The sequence below is a fragment of the Polypterus senegalus genome, chromosome 2 (genome assembly GCF_016835505.1).
Source record: "Polypterus senegalus isolate Bchr_013 chromosome 2, ASM1683550v1, whole genome shotgun sequence".
NCBI classification, from domain to species: domain Eukaryota; kingdom Metazoa; phylum Chordata; class Cladistia; order Polypteriformes; family Polypteridae; genus Polypterus; species Polypterus senegalus.
Window position 1 is genome coordinate 287,335,858 of NC_053155.1, and position 27,827 is coordinate 287,363,684.

At 39.2% G+C, this 27,827-nt stretch overlaps 1 protein-coding gene across 3 annotated transcripts in view; it reads right to left on the reverse strand.

The window, feature by feature from the left end:
- The window catches only part of LOC120523965 (protocadherin Fat 4), a 176,062-nt gene that overhangs the window by 112,058 nt on the left and 36,177 nt on the right, over positions 1-27,827 (reverse strand). For all 3 annotated transcript variants that reach the window (XM_039745722.1, XM_039745721.1, XM_039745723.1), the window contains exons 3-5: positions 27,051-27,398; positions 19,349-20,259; positions 10,558-10,732 (exon numbers count right to left, since the gene is read on the reverse strand). In XM_039745722.1, the coding sequence (XP_039601656.1) occupies positions 10,558-10,732; positions 19,349-20,259; positions 27,051-27,398 (1,434 nt within the window). The remainder of the gene's footprint in view (positions 1-10,557; positions 10,733-19,348; positions 20,260-27,050; positions 27,399-27,827) is intronic.

Genomic DNA, 27,827 nt, shown 5'->3' on the forward strand with positions numbered 1-27,827 from the left:
CCAAAGGTCAGCAAAAACAGTATAAAGTTGTTGATGTATTTTGAAGCAAAGTAAAAGAATCACAAAAAGCATCCATCCATCCATTATCCAACCCACTATATCCTAACTACAGGATCACAGGGGTCTGCTGGAGCCAATCCCAGTCAACACTGGGCGCAAGGCAGGAAACAAACCCCGGGCAGGGCGCCAGCCCACCACAAGGCGCACACACACAAACACACACCAAATACACACACTAGGGGGACAATTTAGAATCGCCAATGCACCTAATCTGCATGTCTTTGGACTGTGGGAGGAAACCAGAGTACCCGGAGGAAACCGACGCAGACACGGGGAGAAAGTGCAAACTTCACGAAGGGAGGACCCAGGAAGCGAACCTGGGTCTCCTAACTGTTGGCAGCAGCGCTACCACTGCACCACCATCACAAAAAGCAAGGGAACAAAAATAGCAACACAATGCAAACAAATCCAAAATGAAATCCCAATGTCAACATATTATTTTGTCATACAGAACTATCTAATAATAGTACTAAAAGATATCTGAACATCAACATCAAATACTCAACACTGAGAGCTGACACACAAATGAATATTTATAAAATTTAGTTTTTGCTCAATATGCAAAGTGCTAAATTGTACAAAAGGGATATCAAAACATCAACATAAGTACAAAGAAAAGGTATGTCCAGTGTTTACTGCTGTACTGATGCAGATTTAGTACATGTCCTTTGTGTGACATTTAAAACATGTCACCTACACACAGCCCAATATCACAATTAGGACAGTATAAGTGTGTTTCTGTGTGCATTTTTAAGGTGCATGCTAATCAAAACAGCTTGTCAGAGGTGCAAAAGGGTAAAAGGTCAAATTTAAATGAATTCCAACAGCTTTTCACAATAAGCAATACCTTATTCTGAATTCTAAGCTAGAAGTCAAAGAAAAGTCGAAAGCAAAGTGAATCTAAAGCTTTATTTTTCCCTTGAGCTAAGCAATCACTGGCCATTGTTTCATTGATCCAGTGTTTGGTGGTGCACTGATATCTCGATTTACAACATCATTGGCTCCCATGGCTAGTACTGGGCACTGTTGCCTTCATCAACATAGTGGGGCCTACAAAGAATAATGATATTGTAACAGCACTGACAAGTTACAGCAACCAGGGATGAGTCAACCAAGTATGAGCTGGCATTACATCGCTAGTGGCAGCAGCAGTTCCTATATAAATGACAAGCCTGCACAGTCACATGCTTTTCCAACTAGTGTGAAAAAGGTGAGCAGTCCTTTTAAGGATAGTGAGTCACCTCAAAGAGCCATGTAAAGAGAGAGTCCATCCATTGTGGTGCTCAGTGCTGACACCTCATTGGTGTCAGTAGCATGAAGAGAAGACCTAGAGTCCAATTTGGCAAAGCATCAAGTGACTCAGAGACCTAAAACAGATCTGGTTGGCTCTTTGGAGGAGTTGCTGAACAGTCTGGAGGCTGAAATCCATAATCTGGAGTGCTGTTTGTAGCAGCGGTACAGGTTATAAAACAACTAACTGAGTGACTGACACCTGTGCGGCTCCACCACCGCTTCTCCACCTGCTAAGGTTCATTAGCATGAGCGCACAGAGGCCGGTGGTGGTTCAGACTCATGGGGCTGGGGAAAAGTGTGGCAGATCGAGTTGTCACTGACTCCAAGTGAGCTGTGAGAAGCAGAACCAGTGGTAAAAATGTGTAGGCAAAGGACAAAGCAGATTGTAGAGGCATTGCAAAGTGTGATGAAGAGGGAGTTTCAAATTTTAGATCCAGACCTGGAACGCGGTTTGCAGCTCTAGTTCAGTGAAGGTAAACAGCCAAGAGACCAGCACATTTGCATCTCCATACAAGGAGATTTGCCTGCTTGATCACAACTGATCAGTGTTGAATGCCTTTGCTGCACCGCATGACAACAGAGCACTCAAAATCCCAGCTGAGCCATTTGACAACACAGCGCTCATAATCCCTGCTGATGTGCCCTCGTCACCAGCTGCATAACTGAAGTGAAAGAGAAGACCACGCTGCCAAATCAACAAGTCCATGTGTCGTTGCAAAGAGTTTGAATTGGTCGCTCGGGACAACGACTTCAGAAGGAGGGTTATGTAACCTTGTTGACAAGTTACATCAGCCAGGGATAAATCAGCGGGCTTACATCACCAGGGGCAGCAGCAGTTCCTATATAAATGGCAAGCCTGCAAAGTCGCATGCTTTTCCAACTAGTGTGTCAAAAGGCAAGCAGTCCTTTTAAAGATAGCGAGCCACCTCAAAGAGCCATGTAAAGAACAGAGAATCCATCCATTGTGGCGCTGAATATAAATTTAGAACAATAAAAGCAATGACAATAAAATTTGAAAAATTACATAAAATGAACCAGAACAATCTTTTAGATATGAAAAAGAACTGAAAATAACAAAAATCAGTAAGATCTTGACATATTGTCACTATGTGTGGATTGTTTCCATGTTTACTGGAGACTTGTCTGGTTTGCTGCAGATTTTACAGCAGTCTACTCAAATGGGTCAAAATACTTACAATGCCATTATATAAGGGATCTCCTTACAGGTCACCATTACTTGATTTGAGAAATTGCACATTCAGGTTCTCAGCATTGCCATTAACACTTCTTAGTTTCTCTGTTTTTTGGTATTTGCTTAATTTGACTTTGATATAACTTTTGTTTGATTTAGTTTATTTGCTTTATTACCATATTTGTTTTAAAAACAGAAAGATGCAATATTCAGAGTTGCCTTCAGTGAAGGAGGAAATGATAATACATATAATGCCTTCCACAAATGGCTAAGAATGTAAACGGGAATACCTGTTCACATTTAGAGCTACTGCAGTATATCAATCAGTTTGCTTTGCCAGGCTGGCAAAAGGAGCAGATAGTGCCAACAAATGAGGTCTCAGATCAAAGTTTATGCGATCCAGTTAAACATTTCCATCAAGTTTTGGGATCTGTGATGTTTTGGATTCACGCTTCATTGTGCCACACACTGGACAGTATCACGCTGCCATCTAGTAGATGCAACAACCATATGCTGAAAAAAATCATGATTTATTAATTCTATGCATTTTGCCACAACTCATTAATATTCATTAGTGGGGCACAGCCTTGAACTAAAACACAATGGTGTGTAAATAAGAAGCTGTATGGTCAGTTTTAGAACAAACTGAAACTGAAGCATTAGTTGAATAAAGCGATAGTGATGGCACTGATTGACAGACAGTGAAACTGATGCACATGACATTTTATAACCAAACAGCTGTGGTGAAATTGTTGTGAAGCTTCACAGTGGTACAAGTAAGTTTGTGTTAAAAAAAAGGACAAGAAAGTCGTATCCTCCTAAGCACTGTTCACAATGCAGCAGCTGTAATTGTTCATTTCAGGGGAAATGTGGAAGTCACTAATCTTTGCTTGTGGTAGCCTACAATAACACGAAGGGTGCATAGATTGTGCAGATCACACATTCATGCTCAACAGAAAACATATTATAAGAAAAATGCACAAAGAAAAACACTGCTGCTGGCACAATTGAGACATTGAGCTGTGTGTAGGTGACATGTTTTAAAACGTCATGCAAAGGACATGCACTAAATCAGCATCAGTGCAGCAGTGAACACTGGACATGCCTTTCCTACTATACTTATACTGATGTTTTAGTATTTTCATGTTTCTGTTACTCATAATAAAATTTTTTCTTGTTCAAAAAAATGTAATTATTTGGTTGAATCATTTGACTCATTTTTCTGGGGGTAAAAATAATGCTAAGGTGGCTACAGTAGAAACCACACATCTAGTGTACAATCATGGCCAAAGGTTTTGAGAATGACACAAATATGAATTTTCCAGAATGGTATGGAGAGTGATCACAGGTTTGCTGCTTCTTGATCCCAAAAAAAACATTTCCACTGTGTTTCAGCCCTTCCACAAAAGGACTTGCTGATGTCATTTCAGTGATCCTCTCATTAACACAGGTGAGAGCATCGACGAGGACAAGGCTTTAACTTAATACTTTTTTTTAACTTAATACTGATACTCTGTATGTTCAATTCTTCATAATAACTATTTACAGTGGAGAGTGATCAAAGCATCATGATGCACCAACATTGATGGACTGAAAGCCAGAAGTCTACGTGACCATCATCATCAGGTCCTTCCATGAAAACCCTAAATACAAAGAGGACTGTTTGACTTATGTTAGGTAGATTGCCCAGAGGGGACTGGGCGGTCTCTTGGTCTGGAACCCCTACAGATTTTATTTTTTTCTCCAGCCTTTGGAGTTTTGTTTTGGTTTTTCTGTCCACCCTGGCCATCGGACCTTACTCTTATTCTATGTTAATTAATGTTGACTTATGTTTATCTTTTATTGTGTCTTCTATTGCTCTATTCATTTTGTAAAGCACTTTGAGCTACATTTTTTTGTATGAATATGTGCTATATAAATAAATGTTGATTGATTGATTGATTGGAGATCACTCTGTCATGCTGATTGAGTTAGAATAGAGAGGTTCAATTGTTGTGAAGAAGGCTTCAGGGTGCCCAAGAAAGTCCAGCAAGCTCCAGGACCATCTGCTAAAGTTGCTTCAGCTGCTGATCGGGGCACCACCAGTGCAGAGCTTGCTCAGGAATGGCAGCAGGCAGGTATGAGTTCATCTGCATGCACAGTGAGGCGAATACTTTTGGAGGATGGCCTGGTGTCAAGAAGGGAAGCAAAGAAGCTACTTCTCTCCAAGAAAAACATCAGTGACAGACCGATATTCTGCAAAAGGTACAGGGATTGGACTGCTGAGGACTGCTGGGGTAAAGCAATTTTCTCTGATGAATCTCCTTTCTGATTGTTTGGGCATCTGGAAAAAAGATTGTCCAGAGAAGAAAAGGTGAGCACTACCATCAGTCCTGTGTTATGCTAACAGTAAAGCATCCAGAGACCATTTACATGTGGAGTTGCTTCTCAGCCAAAGGAGTGGGCTCACTCAGAATTTTGTCTAAGAACATAACCATAAATAAAGAATGATACCAAAACATCCACTGAGAGCAACTTCTCCCAACCATCCAAGAACAGTTTGGTGATGAACAATGCCTTTTCCAGCATGATGGAGCACCATGCCATAAGGCAAATGTGATAACTAAGTGGCTTGGGGAACAAAACATTGAAATTTTGGGTCCATGGCCAGGAAACTGCACTGACCGTAATCCCATTGAGAACTTGTGGTCAGTCCTCAAAAGGCGGTGGACAAACACAAACCCACAAATTCTGACAAACTCCAAGCATTGATTATGCAAGAATGGGCTGCCATCAGTCAGGATTTGGCCCAGAAGTTGATTGACAGCAAGCCAGGGTGAATTGCAGAGGTCTTGAAAAAGAAGGGCCAACACTGCAAATATTGACTCTTTCTATAAACTTAATGTAAATGTCAATAAAAGCCTTTGAAACTTATGAAATGCTTGTAATTATACTTCAGTATACGATAGAAAAGCATCTGACAAAAAGATCTAAAAACACTGACGCAGCAAACTTGAAAACCAGTACAGTTGAACCTCTGGTCATGAACGTTTCCATACAAGTAAAAATTGGGTTATGATCAAAACATTTGCCAAAACTTTGCATCTGTTCACGACCACATGCTCTGGTGGTGAACAAAATCACTGGCGGCCAGTATCCCTTCCGGTTCGTACGCGCCGATGATTTCCTTTTCTCCGTTTCCCATTTTCTTTTGTTTGCATATACAGGGCCTAACAAAGCAGCTGATGTTGCAAAAGGAGTTACAATGTTAACCAAGCACAGCACTCAAGTGCTAGAAGAGGTGGAAAAACTGTTGCTAGAAGCAACTAGCGGGGGATAGCGTAAGAGAGGCAATCACATGCGACAAAGCCAGGAAGATTCATGGCGATTTGCTGAAAAAAAATCCTTCTTCGAGTGGAGAAGGTCAGGAATTTAAAGCCAGTAGAGGAAGGTTTGAAAAGTTTCGCAAGAGAAGTGGCATTTTTTATTTTTTTTTAAACTTTAAACACTTTAAAAAGTGTTTACAGTGAGCAGTTCGTAACAGTTGAAACTCTTCCGCTAGATGTTCTCTATTGTTCAAGGTTTTCTCAGTTTTATTCAATGTTTTTACATTTAGTTTACTATTATTCTGTGCATTCTATGGTATAATTAACTATTTTTGTGCTTAAAAAACTTTAAAAAATATATATTTAAATAACTGTACATATTTACATACAATCTTATGGGGGAAATTACATTCGGGTTGCGACCAAATCCGGTCATGTCCAGAGTTTTGGAACAAATTACGGTTGTGACCAGAGGTCCCACTGTATTTGTGCTGTTCTCAAAACTTTTGGCCACAACTGTAAGCTGTGATTTTTGTAACCATATGTACACAGAGTCTAGACAGCCTGAAAATGAAATGTACATACAAAACAAAATAAAGAGGATAAGAACAAGTCTTCCATGTTACACAAAGTTGTTAAACCCCCTAACAGTTGTTACATTTTCCTGGCTGACTAATGACTGAATTCCAATGCTAACTCAGTGAGCAGCACTGAGTGTTTCTTCTCATTTGGCTGTGTGGTCCACCAATGAACTGTAATCAACTGACTCATTGAACCACAAGACAGAACTTTTTACAGGTATAGATGTTCCACTCACTAGTTATGGTGCTGCAGAGTAGTCATGTGTTGCATGGTGACTAGCAAAGACAAATAAGAGTCTGACTGTACTATGTACACGTGACAATAATGAGCCTATAACCCTACTAACTGTAGTAATAAAACAATTTAAAAAATAACAGATGGTGCATCACAAACATTTATAATAATGCATTTTATTATTACAAATGTTTGTGATGCACCATCTTTTGGAATGAAAAATGCAGTGCATATGCCTCCATTACATACCATTTGGTATGGGATTTGTAAAAGCAATGTTAGTGTTTGTGATGTGCCTTCTGTTGGCATTACAAATTCAATGCATGTGTGTCCATTAAATGTCATTTGGTATGGGATTTATAAAAGTATTGTTAGTGTATTTTGACACTCCATTTATTGGAATGACAATTTCAATGCAGATGTCTCCATCAGCAAGAAAAGCAACATTGTACCAATGCACAGAACGAAGCAACACACAATCGTCCGTGACTGAAAACTGGTGGACCGTCCTCGCGCCTTCTCCTGCCAGACGGAGGGATGGGGGAGCACGGCGCGGAGTGTGGAACGGGAGGAGAGAAGGAGGACGTCCATTCAGCTCCGTCCGTCATGCTAGTCTGCCGATTTCTCGTTCAGTATGCACTGCCCGCTCATGTACCCACCTCCAACTCGTCACTTGAGTCGTTGGCTGCTTTTCTATATATAATCCACCAACACACCCAACCACGGTAGTAGCGAGGTGGTAGGGGGGTGTGTACAAAGGGTTGGGACACAACCAGTGGGAACGTATAAGTCGCACTTAGTGGGAATTCCATGGTTTGCAGCCCGAATGGGGTTCAATGTCTCCCTGTGCCGGGTAGACACACGCTCAATGTCAATTATTTATTGAATGCTAAACACTTCTGGAAAGACACGGTTGTCTAAAACAGGTTGGTGTGAGAATACAATAGTAAGCGAATGAAAAGATGGAACTCTGGAGAGAGCAAAATACAACACAATAGTGAACCCGTGGCATAACAAATGCCGCATAATTATGTATTGATGGTTGAACACTTCTGGAAAGACACAGTTTTCTAAAAAGGGAAGGTTTGAGGATACAACAGAAAGTGAATAAAAAGATGGAACTCTAGTTTTTAAAGACTGCTTACTTCATTGTGTTTTAACCTCAGTTGTAAAGGAATGTTTTAAGGACCCCATGGGAGACCCCTCGGTTTTGGCTGCTTTTCTATATATAATCCACCAAGATACCCGACCACGGTAGGAGGGGGGTGTGCACAAAGGGTAGGGACGTAATGAGTGGGAGCGTATGAGTCATACTTAGTGGGAATTCCATGGCTTGCAGCCCGAATGGGGTTCAACAGCTTACCCACGCCTCTCTGCGCTGAGTAGACACACGCTCAGTCTCATGCATAATTATTTATTGAATGCTAAGCACTTCTGGAAAGACACGGTTGTCTAAAACGGGTTGGTGTGAGAATACAACAGTAAGTCAATGAAAAGATGGAACACTGAAGAGAGCAAAATACAACACAATAGTGAACCCGTGGCATAACAAACTGCGTGTGGTTCAGACGTGCATGTGGACTCTTACCACAGACGAAAGGGAGTAACTGGGTGGTCAGTGAGTTTTTGCGTCCGGGCAAATGGGCAGGCAGTGTGAATGCCTAGAGAGCAAGGGTAGATGCCGGCCGGTGAAAAAGGAGTGTTGGTGGGCAGGAAAACGTCTTCCGCGTTCCTGCAGGAGCATCTAAGAAGACGCATGTTTGTCACGGATGCGAATAGCTGTATGTAGCGTGTAAAACAGTTTGCTATGGTGCATGCGTCATGCGTCGTAACCGAAAAGTCGGTTTTTAAAGACTACTTACTTCATTGTGCTTTAACCTCAGTTGTAAAGGATTGTTTTAAGGATCCCATGGGATTCCCCTCGCAAACCATTTCATACACTGCATATGGCGATTCACCTCCACGAGAAACATGCTTCTATGAACAGTCAACGTAGCTCCAAGGTGCATGACATGCACATGACATTAACCTGCCATTTTTTCTGTGTTGTCACTTCCGAGTTGGTGGGCGTGGCCCTGCGTATCCAATGGTCTTGGAGTTGGTGGGCGTGGCTCCTCCCTGCGTGTGCCATAGGTGTCTCACTTGTCGGGCTTAGTGAATCCACGCCCCTTCCGGTGTGCTTACTATGGTTGTCTTACCTTAGTGAATTATATATATAGATGTTCAGTTTAGTTGAAGTGAGCATGGCGGGGCCTCACAAATCCAGCATCCTGTGTTCTAGGGTTTCTCTCTGTTTGGAGATTGTTCTTTCTCTCTGTGTCTAAAAGTTTTCCTTTCATATCTCTAAGACATACATGTTAGATTAAGTGGTGATACTAAATTGGCCCTGTGGATAGACGTGTGAGTGGGCCACGAGATGGACTGATGTCCAGTCCTGGTTTATTCCCAGCCTTTTGACTGACTCCTCATAACTCTGAACAGGTTAAGGTGGTTGAAGAATGTTAAGTTTGATTGTTTTATTTATAGCTTGTACAGTACACCTTTTATGTATATCACATTTGACACAAGCATATTTCTACCTGTTTCTCTGAGTATTATTTGAAAGCTTTGGCTGATTGCATTATTAACTGAAAGATTGTGTAACTAAATCAAGCAATAAATTATGCAAAAAAAACCTTTCAAGTAAAAGTGAAAAAAAAATCACAATTGTCAGAGCTAACTGAAATATCATTTTAGACTTAGCATAATATTAAAAATCTCAAGAAAATGGTAGAAGGTGCCACCGAGGCATGTTTTCCATTTAATTTAAATTCCATTAATTAATGTAAAGCTGATGAAAATCACTTCACCAGTGCAATGATAAATGTCAATGGGAATCTTAATTCTTAACAAATTGATCATTCAAAGAATATAACATCTTTAAAAAGTAGCAATATTTTAATAGTAGTGATATTGTCATGTGTACGGAGTACAGTGAATTTTCTAATTACACATTGTGAGAGACAAGGGGCACCACTGAGTAACCAATTCCTGGACACAACCGAATTCTAAAGATGGTTTCTCCAGCAGTAGCACTAATGAATTACAATACTTTTTTTCCTTCCTTCTCTTCTCTCTCCATCCTCTTCCCTGCAGTGAGTGCTGCCTTCCTTCCTCCTGATTCTGACTTTGCTGAAGAAGGCTGGATGGCTTCCTTTTATGTTTGACCCAGGAGTATTTCCAGTGCCAGGGCTTGATCTGATAGAAGCACTTCTGGGTCAACCGAAGTCCCAAAAAACAGGGATCATGAATCTTTACAGCACCCTCTTGGTGGCACCCATGGGACCCAACAGTGCTAATTAATGGCACTACGACTTCCATCATGCTCTACAGGTGTTCACATGGTTAGAGAGGTCCTGGGATTCCTCCATCTAGTTGGCTGGGGACAAACATATTCCTGAAAATGAGCCTTCCCTCTTTGCTCCTTTGTTTTGTCCACCAGTCCAGATAAGGGTACTGGATGGGATGCCAGTCCATCACTGTCCTTCCATTCCGGCTTCTCTTCTAGGTAAGGGTCCCATTTTTTTGGGATGCCGGATAATCCTATCTGACACTTACAACATCTACAGCATGCAGCACCACTCCCCAATAGCAAAAATAAAACTTGATTTCTTTTAGTTGAAATCACAAATCAGCTTACCCCCATTCCCACTTTGCTCAGTTATCTTACCAGTTCCTGAAACCTTATAAGAAAAAACCTTGAGGAAAACTCCAGTGCAGTAAGTAATAATTAGCTGGGCATTTGTCCTTTGAGTGAATCCTTAACAAAGCCATATCTGCTCCACCATACCAAACTCATCTGAATTTCAAAACACTTTACAGTAATGCTAGAAAAAAAACACGATACAGTACCTGAATCCACAGCAAGGATCTCTATGGAATGATGTGCTTGGACCTCTCGGTCAAAGCTCTTTAGGGCACTGAGTTTGCCTTCTGGGGAGAGGCTAAGCTGTCCTTCATCATTTGCTTTGCTTATTAGGTAGGTAAGATGGCTGTTTAGACCCTCATCCTCATCCAGGGCTGATACCTGATGAAATGACACAAAGTAAATCTGTGTATCTCATAGCTGTAAGACAGGAAGAGCATTTTTGCTATTACAGAACTCATGAGTATCCTGCCAATGTGTTCCTCATATGTGTTAACCGATTAAATAAACAGATATGGTCAATGCACTACACAAGGCGTATCTTTTACTGCTCAGCCTTCTCTATCCCTTTCTGTTCTGGGTATGACGTTAATCTGCATCCATCTTTGCAATTAGGTCCTCCAACTTACAGGGTAAACTTTGGGGTTGGTGGCAGGACTGGCACTCCAGCCCCGCTGTTCCAGTGTTGTGCTGAGGTGTCACCTGCTGCACTCGGGTCTCAGTTGGGGAGGTTCGTCATGTGATGGGTGCAGCAACGCGATATCGAGCATGCTACCAAACTCTCTCATTCCCTATAAATAACCAGCAAACCTCCCATATTCAAAGCTCACATCCTTGCCTAGTAATTGAATTTACCATCTGCATCATTAAAATGTTATCATTTGGCAAATTTGTTTTTTGTAATGCTTTATAAAATACAGCACCAAAAACTTTTACTGTAATTTAATTGTATGTATTAGAATACCATTTGGTTAATACACTTGGTCTCTCTTTACGGTGACTTACAGCCACATCATACCTTGGCAGCTTTGGATGTAAGGCAGGAATCAACCGGAATCAACCTTGACACATAACTGGCAATGAGATATTGGAGAAAAACCCACACAGACACAAGGACAATGTGCAAAGTACACACAGAGTGTGCCTAAGCTGGGGTTTGAACCCTCATTCCTGGAATAATGTGAAAGCAGTGCTTTTTTAAAATACTTTAAAGCCACCTACTGATTGGTGTCTTTCCATCCATCCCTCTTTTCTTAATCCTACAGAATCGAGTTGAAGGTTTGGAAAAGTAGAGCTAATCCCAGATGGATGAGGCGCATTGCAGGAATAAACCTTGAAGGCAGCACCCGTTTATTGAAAGCCACAAATCACATGTACACACAGACACACTGGGCCAATTTTGAATCACCAATGAACCACACCTGCACATCTCTGGACTATGAGAGGAAAATGTGAGAAAAACTGAAGAGGACATAAGAATAGGTCAGGGCAATATGGCCAAAAATATTTATCACGATATATATTTGAACATTTGAGATAACGATATAACTGCTGATATGATTGACGTGAGACAACATACTTTACAACTCCACAACTTTATTAGTGCAAAAAAAAACCCTTCAATTTATTTTCACTTAAACAAGCAGCTGTTTTTAACCAAAAGTTTAACCAAAAGGCATTTCCAGTGGAAATGGGCTGACATATCCTGAGCATAACCATGTATAATATCCACAAAACTTAAAAAGAGTTGCTTTGCAACATAAAACATAACAAAAAATTCAAGCCTACGGTGTCCATAGTCTCACTCAGTGTGTTGGTTATAGTCTCTGCTATGCAGTCAATCATATTGTGGGGTGATACAAAACTAACTCTGACCTCTTTAGTGACCTGGCAAACATATTTAATGTAAATAATTAATTGTTTTACATCTGAGATATCTGTGGTTTCATTACACAAAATACTGACAAACTTTTGTGTGTATATTTTTCAGTATGTTAGATTTTATTTCTGATGCTAAGACATCCAACAGCTCTTCCATTATTCTTTCAGAGGTGTAATGTGCATTTTCACCAACATTAAAACTTTTAAGTGGTAAAGGAAGAGCCTGTTGGATATTCAATTCACTCTTGCACTACGGCAGGTACACATTCTCGACATTTCTACTCTATTCTCGACATTTCTACATTATTCTCGCCGTTTATCTCGAGATTAAATTTGACATGTTGACTTTATTCTCGTAGTTTGTCATTAAATTAGAACATCATAAACTAAACTTCCTCTTAAAATGAATGTTTAATTTACTAGATTTTCTCAAACCCCCGTCATAAATTATGTAGCAACAGGTCGACTTTATTCTCGTCAAAAGCGTCAAGATTAAAGTGGAAATGTCGAGAATAAAGTCAACATCTCAACTTTATTCTCGACATATAGTTTTTTTTCTTCACTTTGTCCGTATTTTTTTTTTCTTCACCGTGGCCCTAATATATATACGCTGCCGTACAAAACCCTCAGCAACTCAGTGACAAAACTTTTGCTCAGGACACACAGTGTGTGCTGCAAGGGTTTCTGCACACTTTTTGCAATATGGACGCAGGTCCAAATATGAGCAAATATAAGAACGGCAGAAGGGGTCACTTTAAACAGGAACCACAGTGAGTGCTACAAGGATTTTTGCACACAGAACACACCTAATGCTTAAACAACTGTATGTGTATATATTGGTTTGCTATGTACTTTACAAGAAGAGAGCTGCTGTACGCTCAGCCGCACTATACAGACTGCGCTGACATTGAGAACAGAGATATCACTTCCTGACGCCTTTTTTGTGATATCTGACAGGCTGTTCACTTGACTTTTTTTTATTTTATCAGACCTCCTCTTGCCCGCCCACCTCCACATCCTCTTTGCTTGTAAACTGCCGCTTCGCTCCCGCTATTAGCATGTACAGCCCCCTCTCCTCTCCATACTTCTTGCAACTGTATTAAGCTGCTACACCCCCGCTATTACCATGTACAGCCCGCTCTCGAAACCCCTTTTCCCTATTGTCTTTGCTTGTGAACTCTGCTCTGCATCGACACCCACAATTTGCTTTAGCAGTATTTGCCCACCTGCCCGCTTGTTCTTTGCCATCTCTGCAGATCATTAGATCTGCCTGTGCCTGCAGATCTGCGGCTGTCATCTCACAATGTCATGCGAGATGACAGCCGGGTGCTGAACTAAATTAGCTGGATGGAGCGCCCGGCTAAAAGACGCTAGGGAGAACACTGCTTTAACAGCTTTGTTGTACTCCAACAAGTGCTTCTGCTTCAAATGATGAAATAGGTTTGTGGTGTTTCCTCCCTTCGCCACGACGGCCCGCTTGCATGTTCTACAAAAAATTGTGCTTTGTTGGGTATCTGACGGGCAAAAACCAAACCAGTTCCACACCATGAAGTTGCACTGTTTTTACAAACCAATTCTGGTTGATCTGTTTCACTCAACGATCCGCTTTCTCCCTTCTCAATCTCTGTCGCCGCCATGATTTTTCCGCCGTGTGTATTTGAAAACAAAGGCACTGTGCATGCACGTTTTACCAATATTCTATCGCGATATTTCATTTTCTTATCATTGACTAACATTGTACCGGTATTACCGTGAAAGGTATAATATGGCCCAGCCCAACATAAGAATGCTATGAAAAATATGCACAGGCAGTCAAACTCAGTCTCCTAAATCTGTGAAGCAGCAATACTAGTACTTGAATATTTTAAAATATGTGACTGTGTATTTATAAACACTTTTTAAAATAAAGCAAGACTAAACAATAATAAGACAATTTGAATAATGACAAGAAAGGATGCACCAAATAATGTGTTTGAAAGTGCTTAGGGTCCATTATTATAGAAAAAAACTAAGTAATACATTTAATTAATTGGAGTTAAAGATGCTAAGATTTGCATTGGGTGTGACAAAGATGAAAAGGATTAGAAATGAGTATATTAGAGGCTCAGCACAAGTTGGACGGTTGGGAGACAAAGTCAGAGAGGTGAGATTGCATTGGTTTGGACATGTGCAGGGGAGAGATGCTGAGTATACTGGGAGAAGGATGTTAAGGATAGAGCTGTCAGGTAAGAGGAAAAGATGAAGGCCTAAGAGGAGGTTTATGGATGTGGTGAGAGAGGACATGCAGGTGATGGGTGTGACAGAGCAAGATGCAGAGGGCAGAAAGAGATGGAAAAAGATGACCCACTGTGGTAACCCCTAACAGGAGCAACCGAAAGAAGAAGTAGAATTTAATTGATTTTCACCTATTTAAACATCTCACTTTCAACAAGGTATAACATGTAATACACAGTATGAAGAACCACAAGTAGGAAGATGACCATTTTGTATTACTTATGTAATATGTAAAGAAGAATGTTTGTTTGTACGCAAAACTCCATCAAAATTTGCACGGACTCCCCATTTGTACAGAGGAACACCATAGGCCATGTTTTGCTTCAAACTAAAGTTGGGTCCCCACCCAGGACAGTGCAGGCTACCCCTGATAGTTAAAAATAATCAAGTTAATCACTTATTAATTGGAATTATTAAAATACCGTATTTCCCCGAAAATATGACCTAGCATGATTTTCAGGATAATCTCCGAATGGTTGGAATATGACAAGCAAAGTATAATAACCTCATTCAGCACGCGGACAAGTAAAATGCTAAGAAGCGCAAGTGTGTATCAGGTCAGCAACCATTATTTCCTGAACTAGAAGACATCATCTGTGAATGGATTAAAGACAGGAGAGCAGAGGCTTTAGTTGTGTGCAGGGCTGATATTCAAGCATTTGCCCTTGCAATGGCACCAGAGCTAGAAATATCCCCAGAAGAATTCAAAGCATCAGAAAAATAGTTGGATGACTTCCTTCAGTGACATGAATTGTCTCTAAGAAGATCGACAATGCTGCTCAAGCTGGAAGACACTGAAGTAAACGTGCACTTGCATCAAAGTCCTTTGTTGATGGCATAGACTTTTCTAAATAGCAACTCTCCAACATGATTGCTGTGGATGAAACTACAGTGTTTATCAGGCTAGAAACTCAAATGACAATTGATCAGAGGGGTGCCTCGTTAATCTACATTCCCTCCTCTGGCTACTTGCACTTTGGCAGTTCGTCTGATTGGAAAGAAAGCCACACCTCTAATCATCACTAATGGCAAGACAGATGAGATTGAACGTGTTTCAGGCATTTATGTCCTTGAAACTTAGAAAGCCTGGTGCACACAAGCAGTTATAATGAAGTGGATTGATTTGATGCTGCCACTTGTTTTGCGAGGTGGCCAAAGAGGTCTGCTAATCTGGGATATAGCCAACATTCACCACACTAAAGACATGAAGAACTTCCTCGCAGAGTGAAGAATAGATTAAATAATGATTCCCACAGGAATGACTGCCTATCTCCAGACTCTTAATATTGTAATAAACAAGCCATTCAAGGACCATTTGTGCATGGAAGTAAATCATTACACTGAAAACAGAATGGAGAGAAACCAGTGTGGGAGCTTTGTGAAGCCTAGCCCGTAAGAAATCGTGACTTGTGTGAAAAATTCATGGGATAAAATCACTGACAGCTGTGTTGCCAATGCACTACAAGCAGGCTACTTGGACAAGAAGTGTTCATTTAAGGAGAGCTCTGTTGCTTCACATGAGAGATTGGGGCTGTTTGTTCTACAAGAATTGAAGTCGCAAGAAATTCAGGCTGGAATTCAGAGTTTGAATGTGGAGAGTTATGACGATATTCCAGAAGAAGATGACATGACTGTATTTGGATAAATGAAGCTTGTTGTACATGAATAAATATAAGACATCCCCTGAAAATAAGCCCTAGTGCATCTTTTGGAGTAAAAATTAATATAAGACCCGGTCTTATTTTCAGGGAAATACGGTAGTATATGCATTGAAGCATATACACTTATGAAGTAATAAAGCAAAGGAAATATGAAAGTTATTAAAATTTTGTCGAATTTCACATTGTTGTAAGGATGATGTGATATGCTGTCTTTGCTCTAATGACTGTCTGTCATGTCATGTCATTAGGTACTTTGTTGAAAAGCTAAGGACATTGAACTGCCAGCACTGAGATCCTTCTAAAGAGTGAGGTGATCTGTTTGTGTGTATCAGTTTAATGGAAAGAAAGAGGAAATGCAGCACCTATAAATAGTACTCCCTCGCTTAGGAACTTTCTTATTTTATTTTATTAACATTAAATCACAGTAGATTTAATTTGCCTCTTTTGACACTGAGCAGGAAAAAAAGAATCATTAACGGCAAAATTTAGATAGATAGATAGATAGATAGATAGATAGATAGATAGATAGATAGATAGATAGATAGATAGATAGATAGATAGATAGATAGATACTTAGTTCACAAAACCAGATCTCTCCCAAATGATCTAATTAATTACAAATATAAAACACTATTTGTTTATTTAAGGGTTCACCCGTCTAAATATGACACATCACTGGTGTAGCAATCACTGGGTGCTGCCCATTAGTTTTAGAATATAGAATTAGCTCAAAGAAAATCGCCGACATAGAGTTTCAATTGATTGTCGTATAAATGCAGCTGACTGCATCTGGAAGGTCCAACTTGTGGTGAGTCATTGTGGTGGCCTAACCTACACAATGATGATAAATGAACACTCCAAACAACTCTATGCAAAAGGGTTTGGAAAGTAGGAGTCAGGCGATGGAGACAAGAAAATATCACTGAATATCCCTTGGAAATTGACATAGAAAGAATATGGCACAGCTGTAAATCTGCTTAGAGAAGAACTGAGTCCTTGTGCAAATAGAAGGCTAGTGAGGGAGGCCGCCATGAGACCTCATTCACACCATTCACTCAATCACACCACCGGAAGAAGAAATTCACACCAGGGATTGTGACCAATGGGAAGAAGGTAAAAAGTGTTGTAAGTTAAATTCATGGCAACAGACTTGGGAGGAACTCCTTTGTCAATGGCAGTCAGTTGAAGAGTTAAAATGAGGTAAAAAAAAAATGTTGCACTGAAGTGTTTTGCTTTGCTGTGACACTCTTACACTTCAGCACAACACACAAACTCATACAGGGGCTTTTCTTTATCTTTACTCTTTTCTATATTTTAGTATAATAGAAAAGACAATGAAACTATGACATAACATAAAATTATGATTAAAAACATATTTTTTAAAAATTCAAATCTATCTTATATTTTGGACTCTTTAACGTAGCTACCCTTTGCCTCAATGACAGCTTTGCACACTCTTGGCAAACAGCTTCATGAGGTAGCTACCTTGGAGGCTTTTCCAACACTCTTGAAGGATTGGCTATATATATTGAATACTTGATGGCTGCTTTTCCTTGACTCTCTGGACTAACTCATTCCAAACCATCTCTTTGCCAAATAGCTCTTACATAGCCGGGACGTTAATTTTGGATTGTGGTCCTATTGATAAACAAATAAGACCCTACTAAAGTGCAATGTAGATGGATGGCATGTTGCTGTGGTAGGTATGCTGGTTAACTGTGCATTCAATTTTAAATAAATACCCAGCGACATGAGCCACAAAGCACTCTCACACCCTCCCACCTTCTACCTCATGCTGTAAAGTATGAACCGCATATGCAGGCAACATCTTTTCACCCTCTCTACACCTCACAAAGACACTTTGAAGCGATAACTTCAAATTTGGAATCAGACCAAATGATAGATTTATACTGCTCTGATATCCAATGCCTGTTTTTCTTGCAGGCAAGTCTCTTCTTACTTGCTTCCTTCAGTTCCTAAAATGACAGTATGAGTCACGCAGTTAATACTGAGATTTCTTTTGCTGTACCTTTCATGTGGTTATCCTCCTGCCAGCCAGTTTCATCAGAACACTTGATGGTGTTTGTGACTACTCTTGAAAATGTAACAGGTTGTGAAATATTCCAGATTGACTAAAATTCATTTCTTAAAGCTACAGTGGATATACCTACCTATCTACCTACCCATCCAAAGACAGACAGACAGACAGACAAAGGCACTATGCGATTGATAGACAGATAGATAGACAATGAAAGGCACTATATGATAGATAGATAGATAGATAGATAGATAGATAGATAGATAGATAGATAGATAGATAGATAGTATCGTTCAAAATAGCTCATGTGCAAGAATAACAATAGAAATTAACGTTTAAAGAACAGCACACTGTAATTCACCTTAATGAAAGGATAAGTGTCAGTGTATATGTGAAATTGTGTATTTGTCGGTTTGCTGTTTCTCTGTACAAGTGGCACAAATATCTGTAATACTAAAATGCATTGCATATATCATTCCAACAGATGGCACATCACAAACATTTGTAGCAATTCATTTTATTACTACAAATGTTTGCAATGAACCATCTTTTAGAATAACACATGCAGTGAATTTTACTGCTACATGCTTTATTGAATATGTTTTAATAGATGATGCACTGCAAACATTAAAGCTGAGGAATGCATTGATTATTTATGTTTCAACTCATCTTAGTCTAGTTTGGATGATAAAATGATTGTAGTTCAACATTTTCCAACTTTAAATTTCACTATAGTTCTAAATGAAAAGTACATGTATGGGAGGCATTTCCAAAATTATTTATACTAAGGCAAGTTAGAAGCAGATTTCAAAATATTTAATCTGTCAGATTATGAACAACATAATCTCAGGTGCATGCAGACATTTGACTGGTACTGTAAATACATTTAAATTTAATAAATGTATCTGTTTTTCCTTAGTGTTTTATATACAGTATAACATTCAAACAAAAGTAACATGCCATAATTGGACATTAACAAGTTTACATTATACAACTTCCATTAAATTGACCAAAATCCTACAAAACATTCCTGAGTTTTAATAATTGCTAACACAAGAAACATGTACAGAGTAGTCTTATTTTGGTAAGATGTCAGCAAATGTTTAAATGCAATGCATATTATTTACAGGGTCAATCTCATACCTGAAAAATTACACGAGGTAGCTGGTTCAGGTTTTCCTCCACATGAATTGTTGTTGTTTGTGGCGAGAAGATGGGAGTGAAATCATTAACATCTTTAAGGAAAATGTGAACTGTTGCTGAAGCTGACCGGGCAATACTTCCATGGTCTTTGGCAATAACAGTAAATATGTGCTCTGGTGAGCTTTCACGGTCCAGCATCTCAATAACAGAGATTTCCCCACTGAACGAGTCAATAAAAAACTTCTTCTGGTGAATGAAGTAAGACACTTCTCCATTCACACCTTCATCTGAATCTGAAGCCAAGACACTGAGCAAACCAGATCCGGGAAGAATGTTTTCAGCCACCGTTACTGCATAAATGTTTTCAGTAAAGACTGGATCATTATCATTAACATCTCTAACAGAAATGGTTAAATTCATGGCAATGGACTTGGGAGGAAATCCTTGGTCGATGGCAGTCACTTGAAGAGTTAAAATGCTGGTGTTCTCTCGGTCAAGTTCTTTGATAAGTGAAAGGACACCACTTGTTTTATTGATTTGAAACATGTGGCTCATCCCTGAATCCAAGGAGTACTCGACAAGGCTGTTAACGCCGCTGTCAAGGTCTATGGCATGAACCACAGTCACTATTGTCCCAATGGCAGCATTCTCAGGAACACTGATATTATTACTAGATAAAAAATGGGGAGCATTGTCATTGACATCCAGAATATAAACAGTAATGTGAGCAGAGCTGGACAGTCTTGTGGCTTCAGGCATGGCTTGGTCCATAGCTAGCACAGTCAAACTATATACAGACTCTTGCTCTCGGTCGAGTTCCTTATTTATGCGAAGCACACCTTGTATGTCTACAGTAAATTTTCCATCATCATCTCCTGAAATCACTGTCACTTGTATGTCACCATTGTAACCTACAAAAAAAAGAATAAATTAAAGTATAAGGAAATGATAATGTCATAATGTGCTATTATCTACCCCATTTTTAAAAACACAGACACATATGAAAATTTAATCCATGCTAGTTCTGTATTTTAGCCTGTTGCATATTTTTATCATTATTTTGGTGACGTCATTGTGAATTTATAAAAGGCTTTTGTCCCCAACTGTTGCAGCCCGTGTTTGCCAGTCAAACGTTCAACGTTGGATGTGTCTGACATAAAGGCACTGTGTTTATAAATCATGACTATATGCAGGGTCCTAATTTGAACCCAAATAAACTTTTTACACAGATAAGTCATTGAAACAGGCAAGGAATCGCAACCACAAGAATAAGAAAGAGAGAGACCACCAAAAACCAATTTGTACCCAAAAACTGCAATTTAAAAACAAAAGCAGTAAGTCATAAGTCATGAAGTAATGAAGGCAAACGCACAAAGTTTTCATGGGAATCCATCAAATTTGGACAATTACAGTTGCATAATTGACCAATGTCAAGGAAATTACTATCTTAAATAAAGAATAGCCAAGATCACTGTTACAAATGTTTCCAAAATGAACGTTCTGTATTACAACAGGCTTTGAGGGCTGTCATGTGCACTGGTTAGTTCAGCATGAACAGCAAGAATAGAGAATATAGAAAAGCAAACATCCTAAATAAGTCAGATTCAGTTGTATAACTCTAGGGCCGTTTCTGCGCATAGCCAGTCTAGGCAAATGTCTAGGCTGCCCTCTCGTGGTCAGGGTGCACTACTGCAGTCTCATATAGAGATTCCTATCTTTATTTTGTTTAGAAAAATTTGTCTCGACCGGACTGCAGCACAAAGAAATGTTTATGTTGTGCGCCTCAGCAGCGCCTGCACTGTCTGCACTATGAACAGCATAATCTGTTGCTCAGAAATGACCCTGGGAGACACAACATTTTTTTAGACAAAACAGATTAACAAACACTCAGACTCAAAGCAAATATCAGACTATATTGTTTTATATTATTTTTGCATACTAGCGATGTTCGACCTACGGCCTACACAGTCCAACAATAACAAGAACAACAACAACGATGATGATGATGATGCCAGTATTAATAATCCGCACTGTAGTATAGGAGAGACAGACATGGTGAAATAAAATTAAACAAAATGGTAACATTGCTGTATTGAATCGCTAAAAGCTGATTTAACCCAAACTATGATCGTCTCCCAAATGGATATACATTACAACTTGTGTTAAAACTTAGCAAATATCATCTTCCATCTCACCATTTGTGAGATTCGCTCTGGGCATACTAAAGCAGTTGTGTGCTTTTTTAGATCGGTAGATTGCATTACTTGCATACACAAGCATACAGTAAATAGGAATTCTTGGTAAATATTTCCTATTTAAAGATAATCATTATATTCTCAATTTTACTGAATTAGGTCATTATGCTAAGTTTTACATTTATTTTATTCATTTCAACAGCATGCATATGTTATGGTAATGTATTAGTTAAAAAAAAGTACCGCATATACTCACGTTTAAGTTCACGTTTAATCAAGTCAGGACTTGATTTTATCGTATAGTTTATGGTATTTTATTATGTTGGTCGCATAAGTCAAATGCGGAAAACTCACGCTATTGCTCCAAGAGATTATGATATGCTAATGCCCACCCAAGTGAGTAACCACTGAGCACACTGCCTTTTTTTTTTCTATGTATTGTGCCTACGTGACCACACAGTAATACCCGCAGTATTTTGAAGCGAAGTTTGCAGTGATTTGTGTTTTTTGTATCTCACGCCTTTATTGTAAGAGCATCCCTTACCTACGATGAAGCATTCAATCAGAAGAAAATATGAAGCTGGTTTTAAATTAAAAGTTGTTTAAGTGGCAAAAGAAATTGGTAACTGCGCTGCTGCAACAAAATTCGATGTGTCTGAGAAACTGGTGCAAGATTGGAGGTGTTGCATTTTTGAAAGGTCATATAAGTCGGGGTCTGATTTTATGATAGTTTTTTTGGGTTTTAAGGCCCAACTTATATGCGAGTATATACAGTATATATACAGTGTCACTATCATCAAAAGGCACACATTTAGCTAGTGGTTAAAATAGTTTTAGCAACAGTTTAAGTGTTACTCAGTTTTACTTAGAGAAACGTTAAAAGCAATAAATAAACACTACTACTACAGCCCGATTCATACTTATTTTCTGAAATGGCCCCTCTCAAGAGCATATTTTTCTGAGGCAGTCTTGTAAGCTGATGAGTCGTTGTCTTGCACCCCAAAGGCAAGGCTGAGTCTCAGTACTTTAGCAAAACCAACTTTATTCAACTTAAAACAGGAACAGCAATGTTATTTATTGTAGCGGGATTTGCCATTCTACTATACACAGACACTGCAATCAAGCAGGGTCAGGACCAGGTCAGTAGCCAAGTTATAATGTTTTTATAAGGTTTTTCAAAGAAGTATCAGGCGTGCTAATTGATAATGTTCTTGACATAGTAAATTCGTCACTAGATACTGGGGTCTTCCCAGACTGTCTTAAGACTGCTGTAGTTAAACCCCTACTTAAGAAACATAATCTTGACCCCTCGGCTCTTGAAAATTTTAGACCCATCTCTAACTTGCCCTTCTTAAGTAAAGTTCTAGAGAAGGCAGTCATTATGCAGTTAAATGACCACCTAAATAAACATGCTATTCTTGATAAATTTCAGTCGGGTTTTAGAACAAATCACAGCACAGAAACTGCACTTGTTAAAGTAGTAAATGATTTGCGAGTGAATGCAGACAGAGGCCATTAGTCTGTTCTCATCCTCTTAGATCTGAGTGCTGCATTTGACACCATTGATCACAACATTCTTAGAAATCGCCTTAGTCAATGGGTGGGCCTCTCTGGCAGTGTCTTAAATTGGTTTGAATCCTACCTGACAGGGAGAAAATATTTTGTTAGTTGTGGGAATTACAACTCGAAGACACATGATATCCAATATGGTGTTCCACAAGGCTCTATCCTGGGTCCGCTGTTATTCTCAATCTACATGCTTCCGTTAGGTCAGATTATCTCAGGGCACAACGTGAGCTACCACAGCTATGCTGATGACACACAGCTGTACTTATCAATAGCACCTGATGACCCCGATTCTATTGATTCACTAACACAATGTCTGACTAGTATCTCAGAATGGATGAATAGTAATTTTCTCAAGTTAAATAAAGAGAAAACTGAAATTTTAGTGATCAGCAATAATGGATACAATGAGGCTATTAGAAATAAACTGGATACATTAGGATTAAAAGTCAAGACGGAGGTAAAAAGCTTAGGGGTGATTGTTGACTGTAATCTGAATTTTAAATCACATATTAATCAGATCATTAGGACAGCATTTTTTCACTTAAGAAACATAAGTAAAGTTAGACCTCTTTATCACTGAAAGATGCTGAGAAATTAGTTCACGCGCTTGTTTTCAGTCGACTAGATTACTGTAACGCACTCCTCTCAGGACTACCCAAAAAAGATATAAATCGTTTGCAACTAGTGCAGAATGCAGCTGCTAGAATCCTAACTAGGAAAAGAAAATCAGAACACATTACTCCAGTTTTGATGTCACTACACTGGTTACCTGTGTCATTCAGAATTGACTTTAAAATTCTGCTTATGGTTTATAAAGCCTTAAATAATCTAGCCCCATCTTATATATCGGAATGTCTGACACCTTATATTCCAAATCGTAACCTCAGATCCTCAAATGAGTGTCTCCTTAGAATTCCAAGAACAAAACTTAAAAGAAGTGGTGAGGCGGCCTTCTGCTGTTATGCAAAATCTGGAATAGCCTGCCAATAGGAATTCGCCAGGCTGATACAGTAGAGCACTTTAAAACACTGCTGAAAACACATTACTTTAACATGGCCTTTTTATAACTTCATTTTAATCGTAATTTAACTTAATCCTGATACTCTGTATGTTCAATTCATCATAATAACTATTCATGGTGGCTCTAAAATCGGTACTGACCCCTACTCTCTTTTCTGTTTCTTTTCCGGTTTTTTGTGGTGGTGGCCTGCGCCACCTCCACCTACTCAAAGCTTCATGATGCTCCAACAATGATGGACGGATTAAAAGGAAGAAGTCTACGTGACCATCATCATCATTCAAGCCCTTCCGTGAGAACCCTAAATCCAAAGAGGACTGTTTCATTTATGTTAGGTAGAATGCCCAGAGGGGACTGGGCGGTATCATGGTCTGGAATCCCTACAGATTTTATTTTTTCTCCAGCCGTCTGGAGTTTTTTGTTTTTCTGTCCCCTGGCCATTGAACCTTACTCTTATTCGATGTTAATGTTGATTTATTTTTTATAATTATGTCTTTCATTTTTCTATTCTTTAATATGTAAAGCACTTTGAGCTACTGTTTGTATGAAAATGTGCTATATAAATAAATGTTGTTGTTGTTGTTGTTGTAATGTTCCCTGCATCACCCATCAGATGACTGGCGCTTTGCGCATGGCTGTGGTCAGCTTGCAGTTGTTTCTGTGGTGCTGTGAATCTGCGGTTGCCTTGGCAACGGACAAGCAACCCTCAACAGATGCGGCAGTCACGCTTCTGTGTGTTGTCCTGTTGCGGAGGGTCTCAAAAGAATTCAGAAGTCTCACAAGATGTTGCTGTAACTCGACATTCTCAAATTGTGAATTTGAGGTCCTAAATATTTTGCTGTTTATCAGTCCTGTCTCCAGGTCTCAATGTACAGGTCTGGCCTAAGAAACTGGCCTTGCATAACACAGTCAAGAAGCACCAATTAGCATTCAGACAGAAGATATAATCTTCAGCACGCCTATATCTTTTGTGTATCTAGATGTCCCAAAATAGTTAAACAGATTAAATGTCTTTGGCATACATCAATATCTAAAAGAGAACTTCTTATATATAAATTTTAGTTTGAGAATAAATTAAAAAGTATTAATTGTTATTATCTCATCATTTCTTCCGTTTTGCTCTGGGCTCAAATGGTCTTAAGTTAAACACAGAAGCAAGTTCACACAGAAATAATAAAACACACAAGGTTACATTTTGTTTTTCTCTTAAAACGTGATGCATAAAACTTCTGGTTCCACTCTCAATGATGCAAAATGGCTAGAAGTAAACAAACAGGCAAAGAATCATTGCAGCAAGGAAAGGCTGTGAACACATACTGGAAATAAAATTTTAGACAAAGCAGGATCTGAAAATGAATTAAAAATTTACAAATGCAGAACAGATAATGTAAGAATTTATCTGCTGCCAAAAAACAGCCTCATTGCTCTTAGCTGTGCCAAGAAGGTCACACAACCAGACTTTGTACATTTCAGAGCAGCAGCGTTAACCCTGACTAACCTTCAGCAGTTCTGTCCAATAAAAGACATTTGTCTCCAACAGACTGCTTCGTGGGGGTTTGTTTTCAGTTACGTTTTTATTTCATCCCAGAGAAAGATGCACACTGCTAGGAAGCTGTGAGGGTATGTGGAAAGTTCAGTGGACATGTAGGATGGCAGAATAAAAGCCTGCCAATCGGCTAGCATAAACCCCCTGACCAATTGAGAAACAACAATGATTTCTCATTACACATTCACATGTTTCCTTTCGCTGTCAGATGATGTCACCATGGAATCAAACAGACATATAAAGGATTATCTGAAGCACCTACTTGAGGGAAATACTGACAAAGGACCAGTTGTTTAGCTGAACATTACCCACTTTAGAGTACAAAGGAATAATTAAAATAAGGTAAACTCTGTTAGCACCCATTAAAACGACCATTTGTAGAAACTGTAGTATAAGCAACAATAAAAGGACTTTTAACAGATTCTTTGTAAAAAGGCCAAAATGATGTTTTATGACTCAGGGTTCAAGGCTGGCTAGAGTGAAGTTCCCAATGTCATGCCCCAATTAATAGAATATTTCAATCTCATCGTCATCTTCTGCACAATTACAACTTTATTCTGGGGTGGCGTGCTCCTCTCTCAACATTATACCATCAAAACAGAACACAACACAGCACACCAGTGTGTAGAGTGCTTGAGCATATCCTATCTGTGAGGTGGCACCTGCTCAATCTGAGTGCATTGGCTTCTCCTGACATCCCTGTAATGTGCAGTGTAGGCTGACTGCAGATTTTAAGTTGGACACCTGACCCCTCTAAGGTTGTTTCCTGACTTGCACTGGGTGCTGCTAGAAACAGGCTTGGGCCATTTCTGACTGGGTGATTGCAGAAGGGGAACAGACGCTTTAGCTTTTTCTTATTTAAAATTATTGTTTAAAACAGTTTTTAACCACTCTTCATACAGTAGGATATATGGTTTAAGTTTCTTTTATTACATGTTTACTGTACTGCATGTGTTTAACCAACACTTTATGCTGTATTTAGCACTCTTCAATATTATAGCCACCTCGTTGTCTTTTTATGTTATACTAGGGGGCCACGGCCTGTACTCTGTGGTGGTACAAGGGATTACAAGTCCCTTTAAATTCATAGCTATATTTTGTATACATAAAGTATCTATCTATCTATCTATCTATCTATCTATCTATCTATCTATCTATCTATCTATCTATCTATCTATTATTATATATATTACGATTAGGGTTACTCTCAAAATTAAGTGACATGCTCAGTTTTATTTAGTTACTTCGATGTAGTTAGCAAACTTGTGTTTTTATGTTTCATGCCTTCTTTCTTATTCCTTACTTCCTATCCAATTCATGGTTACGTCCAAACAGTGATTTGGGAAGAAATAATTATTTATGGATTGTCCTTACCTTCGTCAATATCTGTCACGTTGAGGGAGAGGATACTTGATCCAATGGAGAGATTTTCCACAACTGAAACTGTGTATGTTTGGTAATGGAAGACAGGAGGATTATCGTTGATGTCGATTACATTGAAATACACGCGTACCACTCCCGAGTATAAATTTGTGTTGGCAGCTTTTACTGATAAGATATGAAACTGCTCACACTCATAATCCAATGGTCGCATCAATGTAAATTCACCAGTGATACTATTTAAGAGAAAGAGTCCACCACCATCGTCTTCTTCAATGATGTATGTTACTCCATCATTCTCCTGAGCACCAAAACTGGCATGCACACAGCCTACAATGGTTCCTATTTAGAAATACAAATAAGACATAATTAATTTAAAACCAAACATTGTAACAATGCAAATATTGTCGCTAGCCCTCAATGCTATTACTGAAAACTAAAGAATCATACTAGAAATTTTGTACTGGTGGCCCAATTTACAATACAATTCTTGGCTTCTACTGCAGGATCAGCGACTATAGTATAATAACTGATTGAATTGTGGAAAAATAAATTAAACACAAAAGCTGAAACATCTGAGCATTGATGACTCTGCAATTAGTGTCGTACTCTCACACCACAAGTGCCCTGGGATGAAATCCAAATTTGGCAATATCAAATTGGCCTTGCGTGAGGGAGTGTGAGTGTGTCCTCAGAAGCACAGGCCATGGGTTGATTACCGTTGTAGGAGACCTCAAGTCTCCATAACCCTGAATTGAAATGACCAGGATG